Raw genomic sequence first — 20,116 nt, 5'->3', positions numbered from 1 at the left:
AATAAAACGAAAAATATAAAAAATTCGAAATTACAATTATCACACGTTTATTCATATATGAATAAGACAACAATTTATTAAATGATAATCAACAAAATTAAAAAATCAATAACTGATACCTTCAAAAAATGAGTTCTCAACATCTTCTTCTTCACTCTCACTCATAGAAGAATACAAATCACCATCAATAACACTAGAATTCGACATAATAAACCAAATGATCTGTATAAATAAACAAAAACAATCTTAATATCGAATATATCTCACAAAAAAAGTCGTAAAGATGAAAACCTAGTTAATTTCGAATATATCTCACCTCAACGTACAAAATATCTAAAAGAAACTTAAATCAGATCGATCAGATGATGTAATTAAGCAATCTCTCTTAGTTCAGAGCATAAAAACTACAACGATATATCCGATTAAAAATTAAATCAGCTCCGATTCGAAATAAATATCTCAAACATAACAAAAATCCGATGAAATAACTCCAATACATATTCGAAACTTGATAATCTTGATAATGAACTCCGATTAAACAACTCCAAAACGAAAATAATACGCGTAATTCCAAACAAATTATATAAAGCAATAATCTTGATAATGAACTCCGATTTATCCGAATCAAACCATATACATACCTGATCAAATTGGAAACTGGATACGAAGAAGAAAACTGAAACATAGATGCGAAACTTCACGATTAATGGAAAAATACATATAATTGCTAACGAGTTATATAAAGAAAAGAATCTTCATAATGAATTCCTCATATCCGATTCAAACGAGCTAAAGATATCATCAAATTGAAAACTGATAACAACAACGAACAGATAAGTTCTATGTAAAAAAGTTGCTAATTTACAAAGATACCCTTAATAAAAAAGGGACACGTGCTTTTTTTTAAGGTGAACATGTTAGATAAACGATTGGCTGAGAATGATTCCCCCATTCTCAACCTTTTATTTTTTTTCTCAATTGAACTTACATCTCTCTCTCTCTCTATATATATATATATATATATATATATATATATATATATATATATATATTACGGTTTTATAAACATTTTTGCTATTAATGTAGATAATTTGTTTATGCTTAGTCCATACATATAAAACACATAAAACCTGCAAATGATGAAGATGAAGCACATTTTATATATATATAAAAAATATTTTTTGTTAGTTTTACTAGATCAAATCATATGGTTAAAAGTTAAAGTGCAATAACCAAATAAGAAGAAAAACGTCCACCACCAATCCACACAGAAAACCTGCAAATCACAGGGGCAATAACAAAACCGAAACAAAAAAAAACCCCTAATCTAAATCCAACCCTTAAATCAGGTCATCTGTGCTATTGAATGAAAAGCAAATCAAAATTAAAAACCCATAATTCAGAAATCATGAACAAAAAACACATCAGGAACAAAAATCCCTACCTAATCTAAATTCGTTAATATGTGTCTACAGTCAAAAACCCTACCCGAAGGGAAGAAAGAAAAAAGAAGCCTCTTTTACGCCTAGTTTCCAAGTTTTATCAAAAGCAAAGCAAAGACAGTAAGGAGAGAAAAGAAGAGAAAAGAAAGGAAAAGAAATATGCATTTTGTGTTCCCGAGTTTGAGAGAATTGAGATGAAAATGAATCATTTTGTTCTTTCTCCCAAAAATTTTCCAAATCGGAAGGAAAGTTAGGAGGGAAAATGAATTATTTTGTTATTTCTCCTAAAATTTACTTTCTTCCTACTTCCACCAATTTTCTTTCCTTTTCCTCTTTAAGAGCATTGAGTATGTGCAAATAACTAGTTATAACACCATTTTGGTGTCACTTCAAATGCCACATCACCAATGGTGTTATAACACCAAATGGGGAAATGGTCACCATGTTAAGAGCATGTTATAACACCAACTTTTTTCCATTTTGTTATTTCTTTTTTATTTTTTTTCCGGATTTATTTTTGTTGTTTAAAAAAAATATTTTAAATAAAACATAATATATAAATAAAATATATTTTTTTAAAACATAATATTAAAAAAACAAAAAAAGGCATAATTTTTAATAACTAAAATTAAGATTACAATAAAAACAACATTAATTTTAAAAGACAACATTAATTAAACCTAATACATTACATTTTACTACGATGTAGGAGTTTTAATCCAAATTGGATCAAATCACACCAACTCCTACACTTTCTTGAACTCAAACATATGTCCCATCTCGACCCGATATTGTTCTTTTGCAGCTTTGAACAAATCAAAGTCGTTGGTTCCGCTTTGTTGTTGCGCCTTAAGCCGGTTGTAAATACCATTGAATTTTGTGCACCTCTTGCTAATTTGAATCCATTTGCTACTAAGCATGTCTGTATTGCGATATGTTTTTTTCTTCAATATAGTGTGAAATTTTTTGCACACCGTCTCCCAATAAGCACATTTCTTCATCCTATTTCCGCGACATTCGTCTTTTGAAGTAGTATCACACCACGCTTGCGCCAAAGCATTTTCTTCATCCGGTGTCCACCAATGTAGAGCTTCCTCATTTTCCATGTCAACCGCTATAGCTTTCCCTCTCCCTCCCGTTTGCGTTTCAACAAATGGTTGTGTTAGAGGTGGTGGTTGTGTGTTTGAGTTTTGGTTAGGTGGAGGGGTGTTTGGATTTTGCTCTATTTTTTGTTGTTGAAATAGAAGTAGATTTTATAAAATATAGAAAAAAGAATGAAAATGTGTATAAAATGTATGAGAATGAAATGTATTTATAATTAGAATTTTTTTTTATTTAATCAAGTGATCGTTGTCAACGGACGAGGCCTAACGTTCAAAATTTTGGGCGTTTCATACTTTCATCTGGTGATAACGGCAACAAGATGCAACAATAACGAGATATAACGAGAACGGGGGGCGGTGTTCTCCCGTTATAACGCCGTTTCGGTTGATCCACGTCGGCAATATCATCGTTTTTTGGCCCATACCACATAGTGTAAGTTGAACTTGTGAGGAGGCGTGAGGAAGAAAAGGAGGAGGAGGCGTCTAGAAGAAACGAGACGTGAACATTAGATCCCTAGGAAGATAATATAGGGCTATTGATTTGGGAAATATTTTTTTTAAAAATACACCTTTTTTTTTTTGTCAAAAACTCTGGTTTGTACCGGTCAAGAAAAAAAGTGCGCCGTTCCGTCCTTCCCCCTCATACGTACGCCTCCATCAAACACCACCCTCCTTCACTACATCATCCCTCCCGTCTCCTCCGACCTCCGACCAACTCCAGCGCCGACCACCTCCTCCCATCGTCGGCTTTGCACAGCACCGCCGCCCCCATCGTCTACCTCGCACATTTCCCACGCTTTCTGATATCACTCCCACCTCCCTGAAATCGACTCCCACCACCTAGGGCAGACATCCGACGCCAAGCTCCGCCAGCGCTGATCTCCGCTCTCGACAACGCCGGTCTCCACCCTTGCGACCTCCGATCTCCTCCATACTTCAGGTACGAAATTGCTACAAAAATCTAATATCTGCTTGTTGTTTCCAAAAGTTGGTGCCTCTTTTGAACTGATTAACATCTAAAAATCTCAGATTTTCAAGCAAGTAAATTTTAAAATGGTTTGTTGTTAAAGAAATTTTGGGATTAACTATTTGTTGTGGGTTCCTATACAACAACATTGAGCACGCCAAGTGTTTGGGCAATTGGTAAATTGCCCAAGAGAATCTTAAAGCACTAGATAAATCCCATAGTTATACTTATACTTCAGTTCAGTTTAATGTGTTTACAGTTTACTTATGCCAACAGTTATTCAATGTACATGTACACATGAATCCTAATCAATTCTGTTTGGTAGCTCATATGAATCCTAATCAATTCTAATTGGTGTTTTGACTACTCTGTTACTCTTTTTATAAAAAGGGCATCACAACCTTCAGCCATACACCTTTCTAGTTTTACTTTTTGCAGCCAGAAACTACTGCTGTCGTAAAGCTTCACTACAAACAAGTGTTCTTTACTGTAAATTATAGATATAAGTCTTACCTTTTAGGCTTTTACATACAGTTGGTGAAATTCGTATTATCTACACATCTTTTAAAGAATGTGGGGGTATAATAGAAGTCGTATTTTTATACCAAGGTTTTGGTCTTAGCTTCACTTATTAAGTATGGTTATAGTTTCTTGAAGAAAAAAAAACGAGCCACTCTTGAATTCAGTACCTCACAAGTCATATGTTTGACTTTTTAATTGTTGTTCTATTTTATGTGTTTGAGAAACATCTGATAGACACTTATGTTAAAATTTGAAAAGATGAACAGTAACACTCCATAATGCATTGACAAATTTTAAGCTTTTATCCAGATTCCCTTCAAGTTCCTACCTCAACGCATTGACAAAACAGACATTATTGCCTGTGTGTATGTATTGTAAGCACATGAGAACATAAAATATTGATTGTCTGTATGTATTCTTAAACCATAATAATAGTTAAGGGTTTTTGGAACAAATGGATAATTAATTATACAAAGGGTTGTTGGTTGTATGATGTATCCATTGCTTTTTATGTTTTTTTTATCAGTTTTCTTTTTGCAGACTGCAGACTTTAAAAAACAAACATTTTATGGTCTACATCTTCTTCTGCAGACGTGGAACACGACTGCATGCATTTTACCTCTTCAAAAACAAACATCACCTAAGCGATTTTTATAAATGTCTTTCTATATGTGGATTAATTAATAACTATAGCTGATAAATCCTAGGTAGCTTGTAATTTTGTTTTGGTTATAAAATGCTATCTCATCTTGCTTTAGGCTTTTGTTGCCTTAGACTACCAGTGCTACTCAATTTGTTGTTAGTTTTATCTGGTTTAGAGGATTTGGGTTTTGTTTGAAATTTTTTAATTTGGAGTTTGTTGGATTTATAATTGACTTATATCTTTATGAAAATAGTTCAATCGTGGGTTTATCTGAAGTAGGTCTAGTTCCCATAATTCAAACTAACTCTGTTTGTTTTCGTTCAGTGCTTGAGTAGAAGATTCTGAAAATTTCCACAGAAGTCTCTATTTATCTATGATACTAAACATCTCTGTAACGAATAGTTTCAAAAAATTATGTGTTATTGCACATACATGCTTCTAAACTTGATAACCAAAAAATCCAGTAAAGTATGAAATTTAGCCTTGGTATCATTGTTTAAGATTATTGAAAAAAATTCATCACGTATTCATGTTTTTGGTTTCTGTTATTTTTTCACAGTTTCACATAATCATAGTTCCTTTCATTTATCAAATTGATCATGTAATTGTCGACTCATGATTCTTTATAACTTGTAAGAATCTATGAGTGTGACAATTGTGAATTTCTAGGTTTGTAACAATGTATGGGCACACAGATTCACTCCTTATTTTACCAAATTGATCATTAAACTGTTTGAGGGACTGAGTCTTGAGTATTGATTTTTTTTTTTATAACTGAATTTTTGATTCTGTAAATGAGTTTATGAATTTCCAATTTTGTAAATGTATTTTGACTTTCTGACTTTGCAGTTGAAATGTTGAAGTTTATGAGAATTTCTGATTTCTGACTTTGTATTTCAATTTATGAGAATTCTGAATTTCCGACCTTGTATCTGATTTCAGGCTTTGTATTGGATTTCTTAGTTCTGACTTTGACTTTGATTTGTGATTTTGTATTTGATTTCTGTTTTATTTTGTACTTTATAATTAAAATGATCAAGTATTTGACATATCATCATGGTTTGTTTGGTTATATATTGATTATAATTGCTATAATAGCTGTAGGTAATGAATATTAATATAACAATTGAAGCATTAAAGTTTTGGGGCACATAATCACACTTCAGTTGGTTCTCTTCTAAGGGATGTTCTTATATAACAATTGAACCATTTAGTCTTGTATATATATTGGTAGATTTAGGACAAAACGAATCAGATTCTTAACAGTGATGATGAGAGAAGTTATCATCCCCATTGAAGATACAAACACCACTACAAACAATATCCAAATTCTATAAGGACATGGGGTAAGTGGATGTTAGACGCATGAATAAAAAGGGTATACGATTTAATCGCCAATACAGTGAATATATCTATTAGTAATAAAATACATAAATAAGAAGATTGGTCTTAAAATTGTGTGGTGACACCCATTATGTATAGTAATCATGTAGATTGCTAAAATTTCTAATAATCTATGTTATATGATGGTTGACATAATGATGTTTCTTCCTCGATATATGGGGGAAATATGTTATCCTGTTGTGAAAAAAAAATAAAAAAAAATTAGGGGTGTCACACTACACAAAGTAAGTATTAAGGAAGGTGCCTAGAGCAAAGTTCCATGTTATAAAGGTGTACAAAGTGTAAAGTGTGCATTGATGGGTTGTACCTTGTACATCAAATGGATTCAAGGCATATAAAGTCCTTAGAAAGTGACATATGATGAATAAAAGTATTGTGTAATGCTTGATGGATTAAAGAGGAATTAGCAGATGGAAATCTGCTCATCGTTATAAATGTACGTAATTGGTGCTATATTTTGGTGTTTCTGATGATGAAAATGTGTTTATTGATACACAACTGTGTGACAATGAAAGAAACATTATAAAATTCATCAGTTTGTCCTTAGGTACCTACCCCTATGTGAGTGAAGTTATAGATGAAGTTGCTATTACCACTGAAGATGTGAATGTATATTCTAAATTCTAATCTTGTGTTGTTCTTAAGAATTTGTGCCACAAGGCTAAACTATGTGAGCAAAGTTAGAAGATGAAGATGGCTCTATGTGTACATCTTGAAACATAATTGGTATTTGGTATGCATGCCAAATGCTTGTTTTGACTGAAATACCCCTGTCCATTAGAACTAAAAAGTTACTTCTCATTTAGGCCATTGCAAATATCATAAACCTACCTGTCTGCCACCTCCAACCACCACCACACCACTTCCCTGAAACATGATAAACTTTCAAGTAATCACAAATTTGAACAATCTTGAGGAAGTACTTTGTTTGGTTCATTGGCAGTTTTTGATATTTCCGGGTGTATTTTGGTCAAAAACACGTAATGATCATTTCTAGTTTGTAATGGCCAGGGGTATTTTCGTCAAAACACACTCTTTTCTGCTTGAACTTGCATTCTTGCAAGAAGTTGGGTTTATGGTATGGGTAGATGAAATCCAAATGCCTATTGGTGCAAAAAACATAGTTTTTAGTTATATTCTTCAAATTAATTTACAATGTCATTGTTTTATTTCAAGTACTTTTAAATGCCAAATTTATTCGTTCTCTGTAATATATGTTTTATCTAATCAATATCCAAAATGAAAACCAATAGGTTATTCACTAATATATCATTTTGATTAAAATATTATTATCATCGACTCAATAAAATCAAGTTTATGTATGTTTAACAGATTAAAAATGGATGATACAATGAAGAAATTTCAAGGAAAGCTGATTGAGATCGAGACTGAAGCAGAGGAACTTTTACTTGCAAGGCACCAGGTAAAATGACTATTTTGGCTGGGGTAAATTACAAATTTGGTCCCTATGTAAAATGACTATTTTGCCCCTTACCGATGACAGTTAGTCGAGAATGACAGATTGAGAAATGGGAACAGGGAAGCATTGACTGCACTAAGGAAAAGAGCCCGAACAACAAAAACAAGTGTCCCTTCACCATTTGAGTTATTGATGAAGGAAGTTGACCAGTCAAAGCCTCTGGTTAAAGAGATATGTGCAACTTGTGGGAATCATGACTCTAATGACAAAACATGGATGATGTTCCCAGGAACTGATATATTTGCTCGGGTCCCATTTCATGCAGCTCATACTATCTTGGAGAAAGGTAACTTGGTTTTCACTGCATTTCCTCAAATGATGTTTTCCTATTTTGCCCTTACTCTTTGATTAGGGGGTGTTTGGGATTGCTTTTCTAGAACAACTTATGCTTATTTGTAAAAGTTGCATCATTTAATAAAGATTGAAAGTAACAACCCAATCTCCTCTTAATATCTTCATCTTGCAAGCTGTCATCCTTAATGTATTATTATGTTATAAAGATTTCACAAATTTTATAGATACTAAGTGGCATCACAATTTTTTTTTTTTTTTTTTTTAAATATATATTGACTTGAGGTATCGTTTAACAAGTGGCATGCATGTTCTTGTAGAAGATGTGCTCCCTTTAGTACACACCTTGAAGAGTGTCATGGCCCATTTATTTAACTTATATTCTTTTTAGTTTTTACCCTTAGCAATTTAAATTTTAGATGTATCGCTTTCTTTACCAAATATAGAAAATGGCCCACAAAAAAAATTACATCACAAAGACTAGTAGGTATCATCAATAATATAATTTGGATTCATTAAAGACTAGTCTTATCGATGCTTTCTGTCTATAGTACAATTTTATGGTATCCGAGATGTTTTTATGTATTCAATATTTATTTGATCATTATTCAAAATTAATATAATTGTTAATGTAGATCAAACGAAGCTAGATTTTGATGTTAAAAAACTACAAAGTTATGTAAAGGAGAAGTCGCTCTTCATATCAGAACAAGGTGTTCTTGCTGATAAGATTGGACCAGGGGTATTAAAGTCATTAGTCACATTACAAGATAAACCAAGGTAAGTTCTCAAATTGTTTTCTATTTTTTTTCTTGAAACCTTATATATCAATTGTATTTGGGTTTTAATGTGTTTTTTTTTATGTTTGATTTTTTGTGTTTGTAAATGAAATATCGTTAATAGTATATTATAATATGTATAAAGTAGAGTTGATTCCATTCCTACATGTAAATCAAACGTGTGATAAATTTATATGAAATTTCATGTTGTTTGTACTTTTCAGGTGAATTTGTTGATTCAACAACCTTTTGCAGAAGAAAGAAAATGATCACAAACAAACAAGTGAAAAGAAGTAACAAAACTGAATGGTTATGATTCTTTTCTACATATTGGAATTATGTATCAATTAATGAAAAAACGCTTTTTTTGCTCATGCTTGAAAAAAAGAATTAAAGATTTGTGATGTTTATTTCTATGCTAACTAAATTCAACCGGTTCTTGCTATGGGTCAAATAGTCCATTGAATATAACTCATTAATTAGTATAACATTAATGTTTCTTGTTATGGTTTTTGGGTTTATATTCTATTTTTAGAAACATCTTGAATAATTGTTATTTATAGACACACAAAAATAACTAGATATTTAAGAATTTAAAAAGTTTGTAGCCAAATACATTTGAGGTTTTTACAATTGTCAGGTATATTCGAGATTACCCAGAATAATTGTTATTTGTTAATTTAGAGTAAATAACTAGCTTTTAGCTTTTAGCTTTCAGTTATCAGTTATTTTATCTAAACATGCCTTTAGTAATTACGCACATTGCTTGGCATATGTGTACTATTAATGAGTAAGACATTTGGTTCCACATAAGGACATGAAATGAGACTAAAGGCAAGAGTTTGTATGCTAATATTGGGTCATAGATGTACTTATGTATAAACATGTTATCATGATAATGTTCTAAGATCATGAGTTTCAGTTAGATGTACTTACGAGCCATATGACAACGGTTCATATAATTCTCAGACATATGCAATGTCACATCTTGGAATCTTTGTGGCTCCATAATTAAAGTGTCATATGTTGACAAAACATGTAACTTTTTGAGGTTCCATATCAATTGGAAAATTGACCACAACATTAACATGGCAAACATTTTTTCATGTATTCTTTGTACAAAATTTCTCGTTTAAAAGCTTCAAACACAAGCGCTTGTAGAGTGGTGTGAATTGTAACAATAACATATGATAGGGAAAATAGTATGTATTCGTTGTACAAAAGAACTTTAATCACAAGACCTTTAAAGTGGATTGATATACTCATATACTATTCTTATATTTGTTATCTATTAACAAGATACTTCAAAAGCATACATCTCATGTTTATTAGTATTGCCCTTTTGTCAAGCTATGTTGACCTACGACACCGTAGATTCTTAAAATGGTTATTGAATTGAATGTTGGATCAACGTCTTTCTTGAGAGCAAGTATTATTGTATTAAAGCCACATATCTTTGCTCACTAGTTGCTTTGCTTTAGGCATGTGGAGTGGTCACCACCAACCCACCGGAAAAGTGGTGCCACCTTTGCGCCACGTCACCTTCACCACCAACCCACTCCACATAGGAAATGGTCATCACTAACAACATTCATTTTTTTTTTATTTTTTTATTTTTTAACATTATATTAAATAAATAACATAATTTATAAAATACATAACTTTTTTCTTATCTTTTATGACTAAATTAGATAAAAACATAATTTATAATATAATAAAATATTTTATATTAATTAAAACCACGTTACATAATTTAAAACATAGAAAATTAAACCTAAATTACTAGAAAAACATAAAAACACATAGATGCATATTTTTTAGATTGTCAAATACGCCGTTGATAAAATGTTGAAATCGTTGCTACCACTTCGATGCATATTTTTTAGATTGTCAAATACGCCGTTAAATTTGGTACAAACCGCTCTAAGGTCACGCCATTTAGCCTTGACTGAGTCGTATGTCTGGCTCGTTTGTCTTCCTAATAACTCGTGGAAGTGGTCTAAAACACGATTCCAAAAGCTTTGTCCCGATTGCCCGTTGCCCGACACCCCCGTCTTGTGATATGAAAATCCAAGCTTTAGCTAAAGCTGCCTCCTCCTCCTCGGTCCATTGGGTATTTTTCTTTTTTGTTGAATCTTTTGATTTTTTTTGCCTTCTACGACTTGGTTGTGTTTCTTGAACCCGTTCGTCGTCGTCTTCAATGTCGAGGTTTACGGGTTGAGATTGAGATAATGGAACTTGAGATGGTTGTGAACTTTGTTGACGTTGGAAAGTTTGAGGCTGAAATTGCGGAGGAGGTTGTTGTTGAAAGGGTTAAAATTGGGATTGAACAAGTGGTGGTGGTTGTTGTTGGTAGTAGTGTGGGTGATATGAAAGATTGGTGAATAGAGGTTGTTGTGCAACGGGGGATGATAACAATTGCATGTAGCCAATATTTGCTAGCGGATCATTTGGAGTGTTTGGGGTGTTCGGGGTTGGTGGTGTATTTTGGTTTGGATCCATGGAGGAAAGAACAATTTTTTGGTAGTGTATATGTTTGTGTTCAAAAGTTGTGGTGTGTGTGTTTGAAATGAGAAAAAAATGGTGATATATATAGAGAATGTATGGTAAATAAATAAATAAATAATTAATTTTTTTTATAAACGATCAAATGCAGCAACGGTCAAAAAAGTGGAGTAGCCAATCAAATCACGTGTCTTCTCTCGTCTCCGTGAAGACGCCAAGCCCAACCCACCGGAGTTGGGGGCGGTGTTCACGCGTCTTGGAGGCTGACATGTTGGCCTCCACGCGTGTTCCAGCCTCCCACTCCGGGCAGCCTTATGTATATACCTTATAAGGTGATATGGGGCTTCAAGTGTAACATCCTATTTATAGGGTTAGCCCATTTTAAGTATTAATGTTGCATTTTATGGTAGATGGGTAGTTATTTGACATAACAAACGAATAGGAAATATATATGTAGTATGTTAGAACTCATTTATAATGAGTTATTATTGATTTTAGGTTTTGGTATATTTAATCTAGAAAAAACAAGTGTGGTTATTTGTGAGTTCGTTTGTAGAATTACTTTTAGAACATATTTTGAAGGAAATATATGTATGTAGATATATTGAAATATGCCATGATACGTAGAAATAAATGGTGGGCTAATGGACTTAATATAAGGTGTTTATCTAGTGTGTTAGATATTAATGTGGACGTAGGATACAAAAACATGAATTTTATCATGGTTCATGCCAATAAATGGCAAGTAGCGGTTAATTTTTTATTCTTTGGTCACTAAACTTCTAAATATTCAGAATAAAAAATACTCATGCGAGAATAATATCAACATGGAAGACCCTTCGGGATATGGGTGAGCATGGTGCGGTTTTCGTGCCAAACCGAACCACAAACCGCATGGTGCGGTTTCTGTAGGGTAAAAACCGATAGGTGCGGTTTTTGTTTTGGTGCGGTTTTGCGGTTTTACATGCGGTTTCGGTTCCATTCGGTGAGGTTTCGGTTTTTAACCAAAAAATGTGTTGGTTCGGTTTTGTGGTTAAAAAGGTACGGTTTAAATGTAGAATTTTGTGGACTTTATTTTATTTTCATATTTTTGTTACAAATAATCATCATTTTGACCAATTTAAACGTATTTAATATGCCTATGAAATAGTTTTATGTTATTTTGTAAATTCCGATCGAAATATATATAGTTATTTATGATATTAGGATTTTGAGGCCTGTATTATATGTTGTCTTGCAAAGGATTTGATTTTATAATCTGAAATTGCATTGCTCAGTTAATCATTATTGTTTATATAAAAATGTGTCTTTTGATTTGAATTGCATTATGCTTGTCATAAGCAAAATGAAAAATGTTAATGGTATGCAATTAATACAAATGCTCAAACTGCAAAGCAAAATGAAAGTAGTCTTTGAGTGTCTGCGGGCACCTCATGCTCAGGATTTTCTATTAACTATCCCTATTGATGGTCTTGGCCAGCATATGTCTCATGTGGAGTACCGAACTATCCTTCGTTACCGCCTCATGATTCCCCTATTCCCAATTGACGAGATATGCCCAGTTTGCTGCAAGGCATGTTTGGATACCTTTGGGGAACACGCGGTTCATTGTAGAGAGCTCCCTGGTTTCAAGTACAGACATGATGTGGTTCGGGATGTTCTCTTTGATGCTTGTCTGCGTGCTGATATTTCTGTGAAGAAAGAAGCGCCAGTGAACTTTTTGACGGACCCGCAAGATGAAATGTTCACACTTAAAACGACTGACATTTTGGTCTTTGGATGGATAGGAGGGAAGCATGCGTGCGTGGATCTTACTGGGGTCTCTCCTCTCGTTGGTTTGGGGAGCGGGGGTTTCACAGCAGGGCATGCCGCTTTGAAAGCCGCTGCGTGCAAAGTGGTAAAGCACAAGAATGCATGTATAGAAAATCAACATGTGTTTGTACCTTTTGCATTCGATACATTTGGTTTTCTCGCACCAGAGGCGGTGGAGCTCCTCAATAGAGTCCAACGGGTCATGCATTCTAATGTCATATCTCCTAGATCCACAAATGTTGTTTTCAAAAGAATTGGTTTTGCCATCCAAAAAGGGCTAGCGGCGCAGCTTGTTGCCCGTTTGCCTTCAATCGATATGTATTGAACTATTATAATTAAGATGCAGACAATCTGTTTGATCATAAAAAAAACTAGCAATGCATAGTGGATAAGAACAAACGATTGTTTAACAAAATATCCTTTTATTATATATATATATATATATATATATATATATATATATATATATATATATATATATATATATATATAATAGATTAAGTACTGCGGTTTTTCGGTTTTTATGGCGCATCATCGGTTTTATATTCGGTTTCGGTTTTACGGTCTCGGTTTTTCGGTTTGCGGTTCGGTTTTTGCTCACCCCTGCTTCGAGAAGTACTCATTCCTAGTTGCATAGAAAGAACAACACCATGATATGTGTTTCTGTGATGCTATAAGTGATTAAGTGGTACCAAACACCAACGTATACCTCAAAACTTCTTGTTATATCTTATTTTTATAGCAACTATATTTGTATGTTTGTTTTTCAAAATTATAACCAAAGTTGTCTTCATGAAGATAGAAAGAACGAACATAAAGATAAAGGTTAAATAAAATTTCTAACGAAACCAAGATTTATAATTAAATAAATAAATATTAATGTATAAATAACAAAATAATAAATAAATAATAAAATAAATTAACTTTTGATGTGGATGACATGAACGACACATATAGACATTATGAGATGCCTAGTTAACATTAAAAGGCTAGAATATATAAAAAAAATAAGTCCACCCTTCTCATACTTCCAACTTAGATTGTCTCTAATGATTGTATTATATTATCATTTAAAATAAATGTCACATCGTCATATAATTAATCTTGACTTCTAAATAAGTTACCATTTCAATGGTTAAGCTTATTTAAATACTTTTTTTTATAAATATAACTAATTTACCCTTATCTATTTAAAACGTTTTTATAAATTTTCTACATTTAAATAGTTGTTTTTCAAACATAAAATAAGTTAACATGAAATATTTTAAATTATATTATCATTAGAATGTAGTACATAAACATTTTATAAATAAAAAAACTTTGATAGGAATAATTAAATAGTTAAATAAATGAAAAGTATTTAAAACTAGAATATAACCAAGGGGATAAAAAAAAAATAAAAAAAAATAGAAATGGTTAGATGTCTAAAGCTTTATTGTAACAACCCAAAATAAGATACATTTTATCATTCCTTGAATCTTTATCAAAAGTGACACATTTGGCCCCTAATAGAAAAAAGCTTGCAAAAAGGGGTTGTACGCAGGGCGTACATATGAGTACGCGTAGCATACTCATGCAGCATGCATGGTCGCGGAGAGCCAGCTAGTTCGCTGGGTGTACATGTGGTATGTTGGGCGTACTAGCTCAGATGTAAAACCCTAATTTTAAGGGTTACCCCTATTTAAAGCACATTATGGCTTCATTTTTAGCCACCCTTATCAGCCTCCAACCCTCCCATAAACCCTAATCTCGTGTGAGTGGCTTGTGTGAGTTATTGCAAGTTTTGAGCGTTCTTGGCTCTTGTAGTTGAAGAAGGAGGTTAGAAAAGAAAAAGAAGATGCTAGCAAGCTTGAAGATCCAGAAACTTCCCACCTTTGTGCATCATTTTCAGGTATAAAGTTTATACCTTGGCAAGTGTTCTTCTAGATCTCCTTGGTTTAAGATTTATGAGCTAAAAGTCCCCAAGTTTGGACCTGTATCAGTTTAGGACTCTCTAGAGGGTTTAAGTTGTCCTTTCATGCATATTAGGACATTTAGATTCATAAAAAAGCTTGTTTGATCTTCTCCTTTGGCTCATGCATGAGTAAAGTAGGTTAGAATGGATGAAGTGATTCTTTAAGCCTTTCCTAGCCATGCAATGTCTTAAAGCCCATAACTTTACGGATTAAGAGGTCTTAATTAGTCATATCTATAGTTGGGTTGGTTGTCTTAAAGGATTAAGACACCAACTTAGTGGATTTAGAGAGTGATGGAGTACGTCCGACGTACTCCTGGCTACGCGCAGCGTAGTCTGATCCTCCCCTGATGCATTCTGACCTTGTTGTACGCCCAACGTATGGAGTTGTACGCTCAACGTACGCGCTGAGTGTTGACTTTCATTGACTTTGACCCTTGGTCAAGTTTTAGGGTTTTTGGACCATGAGAAGGGCAAAATGGTCATTTTTCCCTTAAAAGGCTTAGCCGTGGGATTTGGACTCGCACACCTTAATTATTAATTAGGGTTAATTATTTTGTTGACTAGGTGGAGTCTAGATCCGGCAGTTCGGGTGCTAGGTTTTCGTATCATCAGTATCAGGTGAGTCTCCTCACTTACTTTTACCTCTATGGTAGGATGGCTGTATTTATGATGACCAACTGGGTCTAGCTGTTATGTTATGTTTTGTTAATTATATGTGACTGAGGCTGCTGATAGCCAACCAACGTTGCTGATAACCCACCAGGCGTGCTGTTAGGTCACTGGGACTGCTGATAGCCCCCAGGGTTATGGATAACCCATAACTGTTTATTTATGCTATGTTATATGTGGTATTTTGGGGAACTCACTAAGATTTGAGCTTACATTTGTTGACTTATATGTGGCAGGTACTTCGCAGGACCGCCTGAAGGCGAAGGTCTGACTGTACACATGCGCTGGGGAATTTACCACTGGGACATGTTTATGAACTCTGATAATTATGATACTGGTTGTTTTGGGATAATCATGTATTTGATAACTTGGTTGTGAAACTATGATTTTTGGTAACTTAAAAATGATAAATTTGGTCTAAAATTTGAGGTGTTACAATTTGGCATCAGAGCCCTGGTTTGAGGGATTTGGATGAACCTCTGGTGATTCCAAACTCAAACTAAGGATCTGACAAATTTTTAAGAACTTAACAAGAAATGAAGACTTTTACAGGAGTAAAACCCAAAGAAGCAGTGTGTACAATCGACCAGCGCTTGAGCGGCAGTTTCCCAAAATACCTCAATTTATATTTTAAGTAGTGTAGAACAGATATGTTTATATTATGAGCTGGTAGAATTGCATGCTAGCTAGAGGTAGGCGAAGGAATCTTGCAGAGTTAGTGTGAAACGTTGCCTGATTTGTGATGCCTTAGCCTAGGACTGTTGGATTAGGTGTCTAAGCCCATAACTATAATTGGTATGTACTTGACCCAAGAATAGCATGGTCCATTTCGGGTTGCATATCACCAGGACAAATTGATAGGATATATATTTGAGTAAGAGGTTATTTATGATTTACTAATATATTATAAGTATAATATATTAATGGAGAAATCATATTATTTAATTAGTATTGATCAAGAATTAATTTGGAATTAATTTAGTGATCAAAAGAGACTAATTAAATTAACGGGGACTGATTATGTAAATCAATGATATATATATATTGTTTGGGCTATTGATCCGTGATGGGCTAAGTTTATGTAAGTATCCATGAAAATTTAGCCCACATGAGATATGGATCATAAGCCTATGTGTATGGATTAGGGTTTACCCATGACCCTTGGAATCCTACACTATATATATGTTATCCCATAGCCGAAAATCGGACACTAGTGTTCTTGGAGTTCATATAGCCGATTTTGTGCCTAGTAACCTCTCTCTCAAGTCCTCCTTTTGTTCATGATGTGTTGTGAACCGTTTGAGGTATCACAGTTGGGGTGCTAAGTTCTTAAAGGCCAAATACATCAAGCTACAACAAAGAGCTAATCATCTAATCTATTTTATGATTCAAATATCAAATTGTATGCTAGTTGTAGGCTTCATGCTTTGGATATTTTATTGCATGTATAATTAGAGAAAACTTAGATCCAAAGCATTAGGGTTGTATGTGCACCATAGGAGTGTTGTAGTACATAAAACCCAACAGTGGTATCAGAGCCATGGATTGTTTTCTGTTATATTTGATGCATTCTTAATTGTTCAAAGCTGGAAAAGTCGAAAAATTGCACTCTGCAAGGGGGACTCGACGAGTCCACTCATGAACTCGACGAGTTCATAGTGGAGTTGACGAGTCCATAATCTGACTCGAGGAGTCGGATAGCCTGATTGCAGTTTTTCGGGGTTTTTGGCCAGAATTGGATTTGGATTATTACCTTAAGCTGTTTTGTATCATAAAATATGTTTTTTGTTCTGATATGGTACTGATTATTCCATCCAATTACGAGATAAATTGTCAAATCTTGAAATTTTTTACTAGTTTATATGATAAGCTAATTGTTTGTAAAATTTGATTTGAAGTTATCTTACTATAAGAGTTGCATTAAGTCAAATTTGTAGAAGATAAAATTATGATTATTTTATTGGTTTTAAAATTTGATCTAAATGTTTTTAGGAGTTACAAAACTTGTCATCAAGTTTTGGAACCCAAAAGTTTTTTTACGGAGTTACAAATTTTTGTCATCAAGTTTGGAACTCAAAATGTTTTCAAGAGTTACAAAATTGCCCTCAAGTTTTGGTATTTGAAAAGTCTCAAATTATGAAACATTGATTTCTAAAACTCTTGTAATTAAAAGGTGCAACTATTGGGTTCATAACTTAAAATTAATTAAATAGTTTTAATTTCTGTATTTTATGTTTAGAACCTTAATGTCTTTTGAATAGTTCAAGTTAACTCTTATGGATTGTATTAAATTATTTAAAGTGTTTAATTAAAAGAAAAGATTAATAAATCCATAATAATAACATGGTCTAAGTTTAATTAAATTAAGAGTATAATTTATTAATAGAATTAAACCACAAAGTATTTAAAAAGTTTAAAATACACCCTTATATTATATAAAATTAAAAGTTTAATATATTATATATGTATAAGTAAAAGGTCAGTCTTACCGTTAGTAGACCTCATTCACGAAGCCGATCTATAAGGGGGGGGGGTATAAGGTTACTGCCTATAAAATGGTGGTTTAATGAGTGTCCACTCTCACCCACCGCTTCCTTGACTGGTGGAGGGTCGTTAGCCGAACGGGTAGGATAGGACACTAAACCCTCATTAAAAGTCTAATAAATTACAAAGTAACTAAACACTTTAAAAAAAATTCCCAATCTTAGTTACTTTAGGAAAATGTGAATTTGATGCTAATCCATGAAATTGCACTTTGCACCTTGCCAAATCGTTAGTGGAGCGTGTGTAGTTAACCGACACACTAACTTGGACTAACAAGAGTGGCAAAGGGTAGCTCGATGTTTGTCATAGATCAATGGAGCGTGTGTGGTTAACCGACACATTGATTAGGTGATAAATGACATCGAGAGTACCAAGCTAATTTGCATGGTTATTCACACCTTGTTTGTGATCATCGGTATCCCAGTCACAAACTTGAAGGGCATAATCGAGATTAAACATGCCATTGAAAAGTTCAATGAATCTCAAAAGATCTAGGAATTTCAATTCATTTAAAACCTAATAATCAATTTCGTTTTTCATGGTGGAAACTGGTAAATCGTCATTTACCTACCTTCAAATATTTTGCAATTGGATTACGGCATCCTCTTCCGATTTGTAAAATATTGTGTTGGGTCCTATCCTTAATATTTCATTTGGGTGTTATATTAAGGACTTAAATCAACCAACTTAAATTTCTCCCTAGTAGATGTCTAGTTCTGAAAACTATGGTCTTCCCGAATCTTTTGAATATAAATTTCCTTATAAAGATGATATTCCACAAGACGATCGAGGTGAAAGATTAATCCTTTCTTCGTGCTGTAGTGGAACTTCTCTTCCTCCGCCTCCTCCAATAATTCTCCCTGACCCACAAGTTCAAAGACTTGAAAAGTTCAAGGCCACTCAAACCCTATTGGCTAGCAAACATCAAGATGGAAGGTCTGTGTGACGTCCCCAATTTCACGGCCAGAAAAGACCGATTTAATTTATGCTTTTAAAATAATTTCAGAGTAATCATTTGATTAAAAGTGTTGCGGAATTTGTTCCCAGAAAAACATGATAAATATGTTACCAAATCATTTCCGAAGAAATGTATTTTGTTCACTTAAACCATTGGGATGTCATTGTCAATACAAAAACATAAGCATAAACAAAACTTACATTCATTTACACTAGTGATCTACTTCTCTTTTAATCTCTCAGTGTAAAGCAACTTCGTATCGATACCTGTGATACAATTAAACTGAGTGGGTCAGGCTTGGGAGCCTGGTGAGCATATAGGGTTTTCAACCCACAATAAATAATAAACTTATTAAGTTCTCAATCAATAAATTTATTAATTTCATCAACCAAAATAACCCTAATTACCCATTCCCATTATCCTCACTTTACGTCCCTAAAACAACTATCACAAGGGACCTAGCCTAAGGATTATCACTAGGGGTGACAACATTGCTTTGGGGGTTCCTCAGCAAGTTATGTCAAATAAAACAAACATCGGGGTGACAACATTGCTTTCCCTCAGCAAGTTATGTCAAACAAGACATCCTAACATAAAACAACCTATAAAGTGACAACATTGCTTCCCTCTGCAATTTATGTCAAATAAGACATGAAGTCACATCGTTGTCATGTGCTAAGTCCATAGCTCTTATTTATTGACAGTATTTCCCACGGGAGTTCCTCCCCGCAATACATGTCAATGGGTTTTCCATATGCTAAGTCCATAGCTCTTATTCATCGACGGTATTTCCCACGAGTGTTCCCCCCCGCAATACATGTCAATGGGTTTTCCATACAGCTGATGAACATACTAAGGGGTTTCCCCAGCCATACATGCCCTAAAGGCACTCATGAGGGGAATATAGTACATCGAATGAACACTCAAGTCCATTAACACCTACAGGTTGCGAGCCTGCTAGTGTTCCACACACCGTCTAGAACAGTCCATGGTTGTCATCCATACTCTGCTGAATGACGGGGGTCAACGTTTGGGTAAGG

The 20,116-nt window shown here is 33.7% G+C and overlaps 1 protein-coding gene across 1 annotated transcript; it reads left to right on the top strand.

The window, feature by feature from the left end:
* The first annotated feature begins 3,109 nt into the window (after window positions 1-3,109).
* On the top strand, window positions 3,110-9,181 carry LOC145106188 (P53/DNA damage-regulated protein). Its single transcript, XM_079043207.1, has 5 exons — window positions 3,110-3,485; window positions 7,414-7,504; window positions 7,586-7,847; window positions 8,488-8,632; window positions 8,856-9,181. The coding sequence occupies exons 2-5, from the start codon at window positions 7,421-7,423 to the stop codon at window positions 8,857-8,859; spliced, it is 495 nt and encodes a 164-aa protein (XP_078899333.1). The 5' UTR covers window positions 3,110-3,485; window positions 7,414-7,420; the 3' UTR covers window positions 8,860-9,181.
* Window positions 9,182-20,116: the final 10,935 nt, after the last annotated feature.

Source organism: Lactuca virosa, chromosome 4 (assembly GCF_052849685.1).
Source record: "Lactuca virosa cultivar CGN04683 chromosome 4, Lactuca_virosa_CGN04683_v6, whole genome shotgun sequence".
Classification (NCBI taxonomy): Eukaryota; Viridiplantae; Streptophyta; class Magnoliopsida; order Asterales; family Asteraceae; genus Lactuca; species Lactuca virosa.
This window is presented reverse-complemented; position numbering and strand designations above follow the sequence as displayed.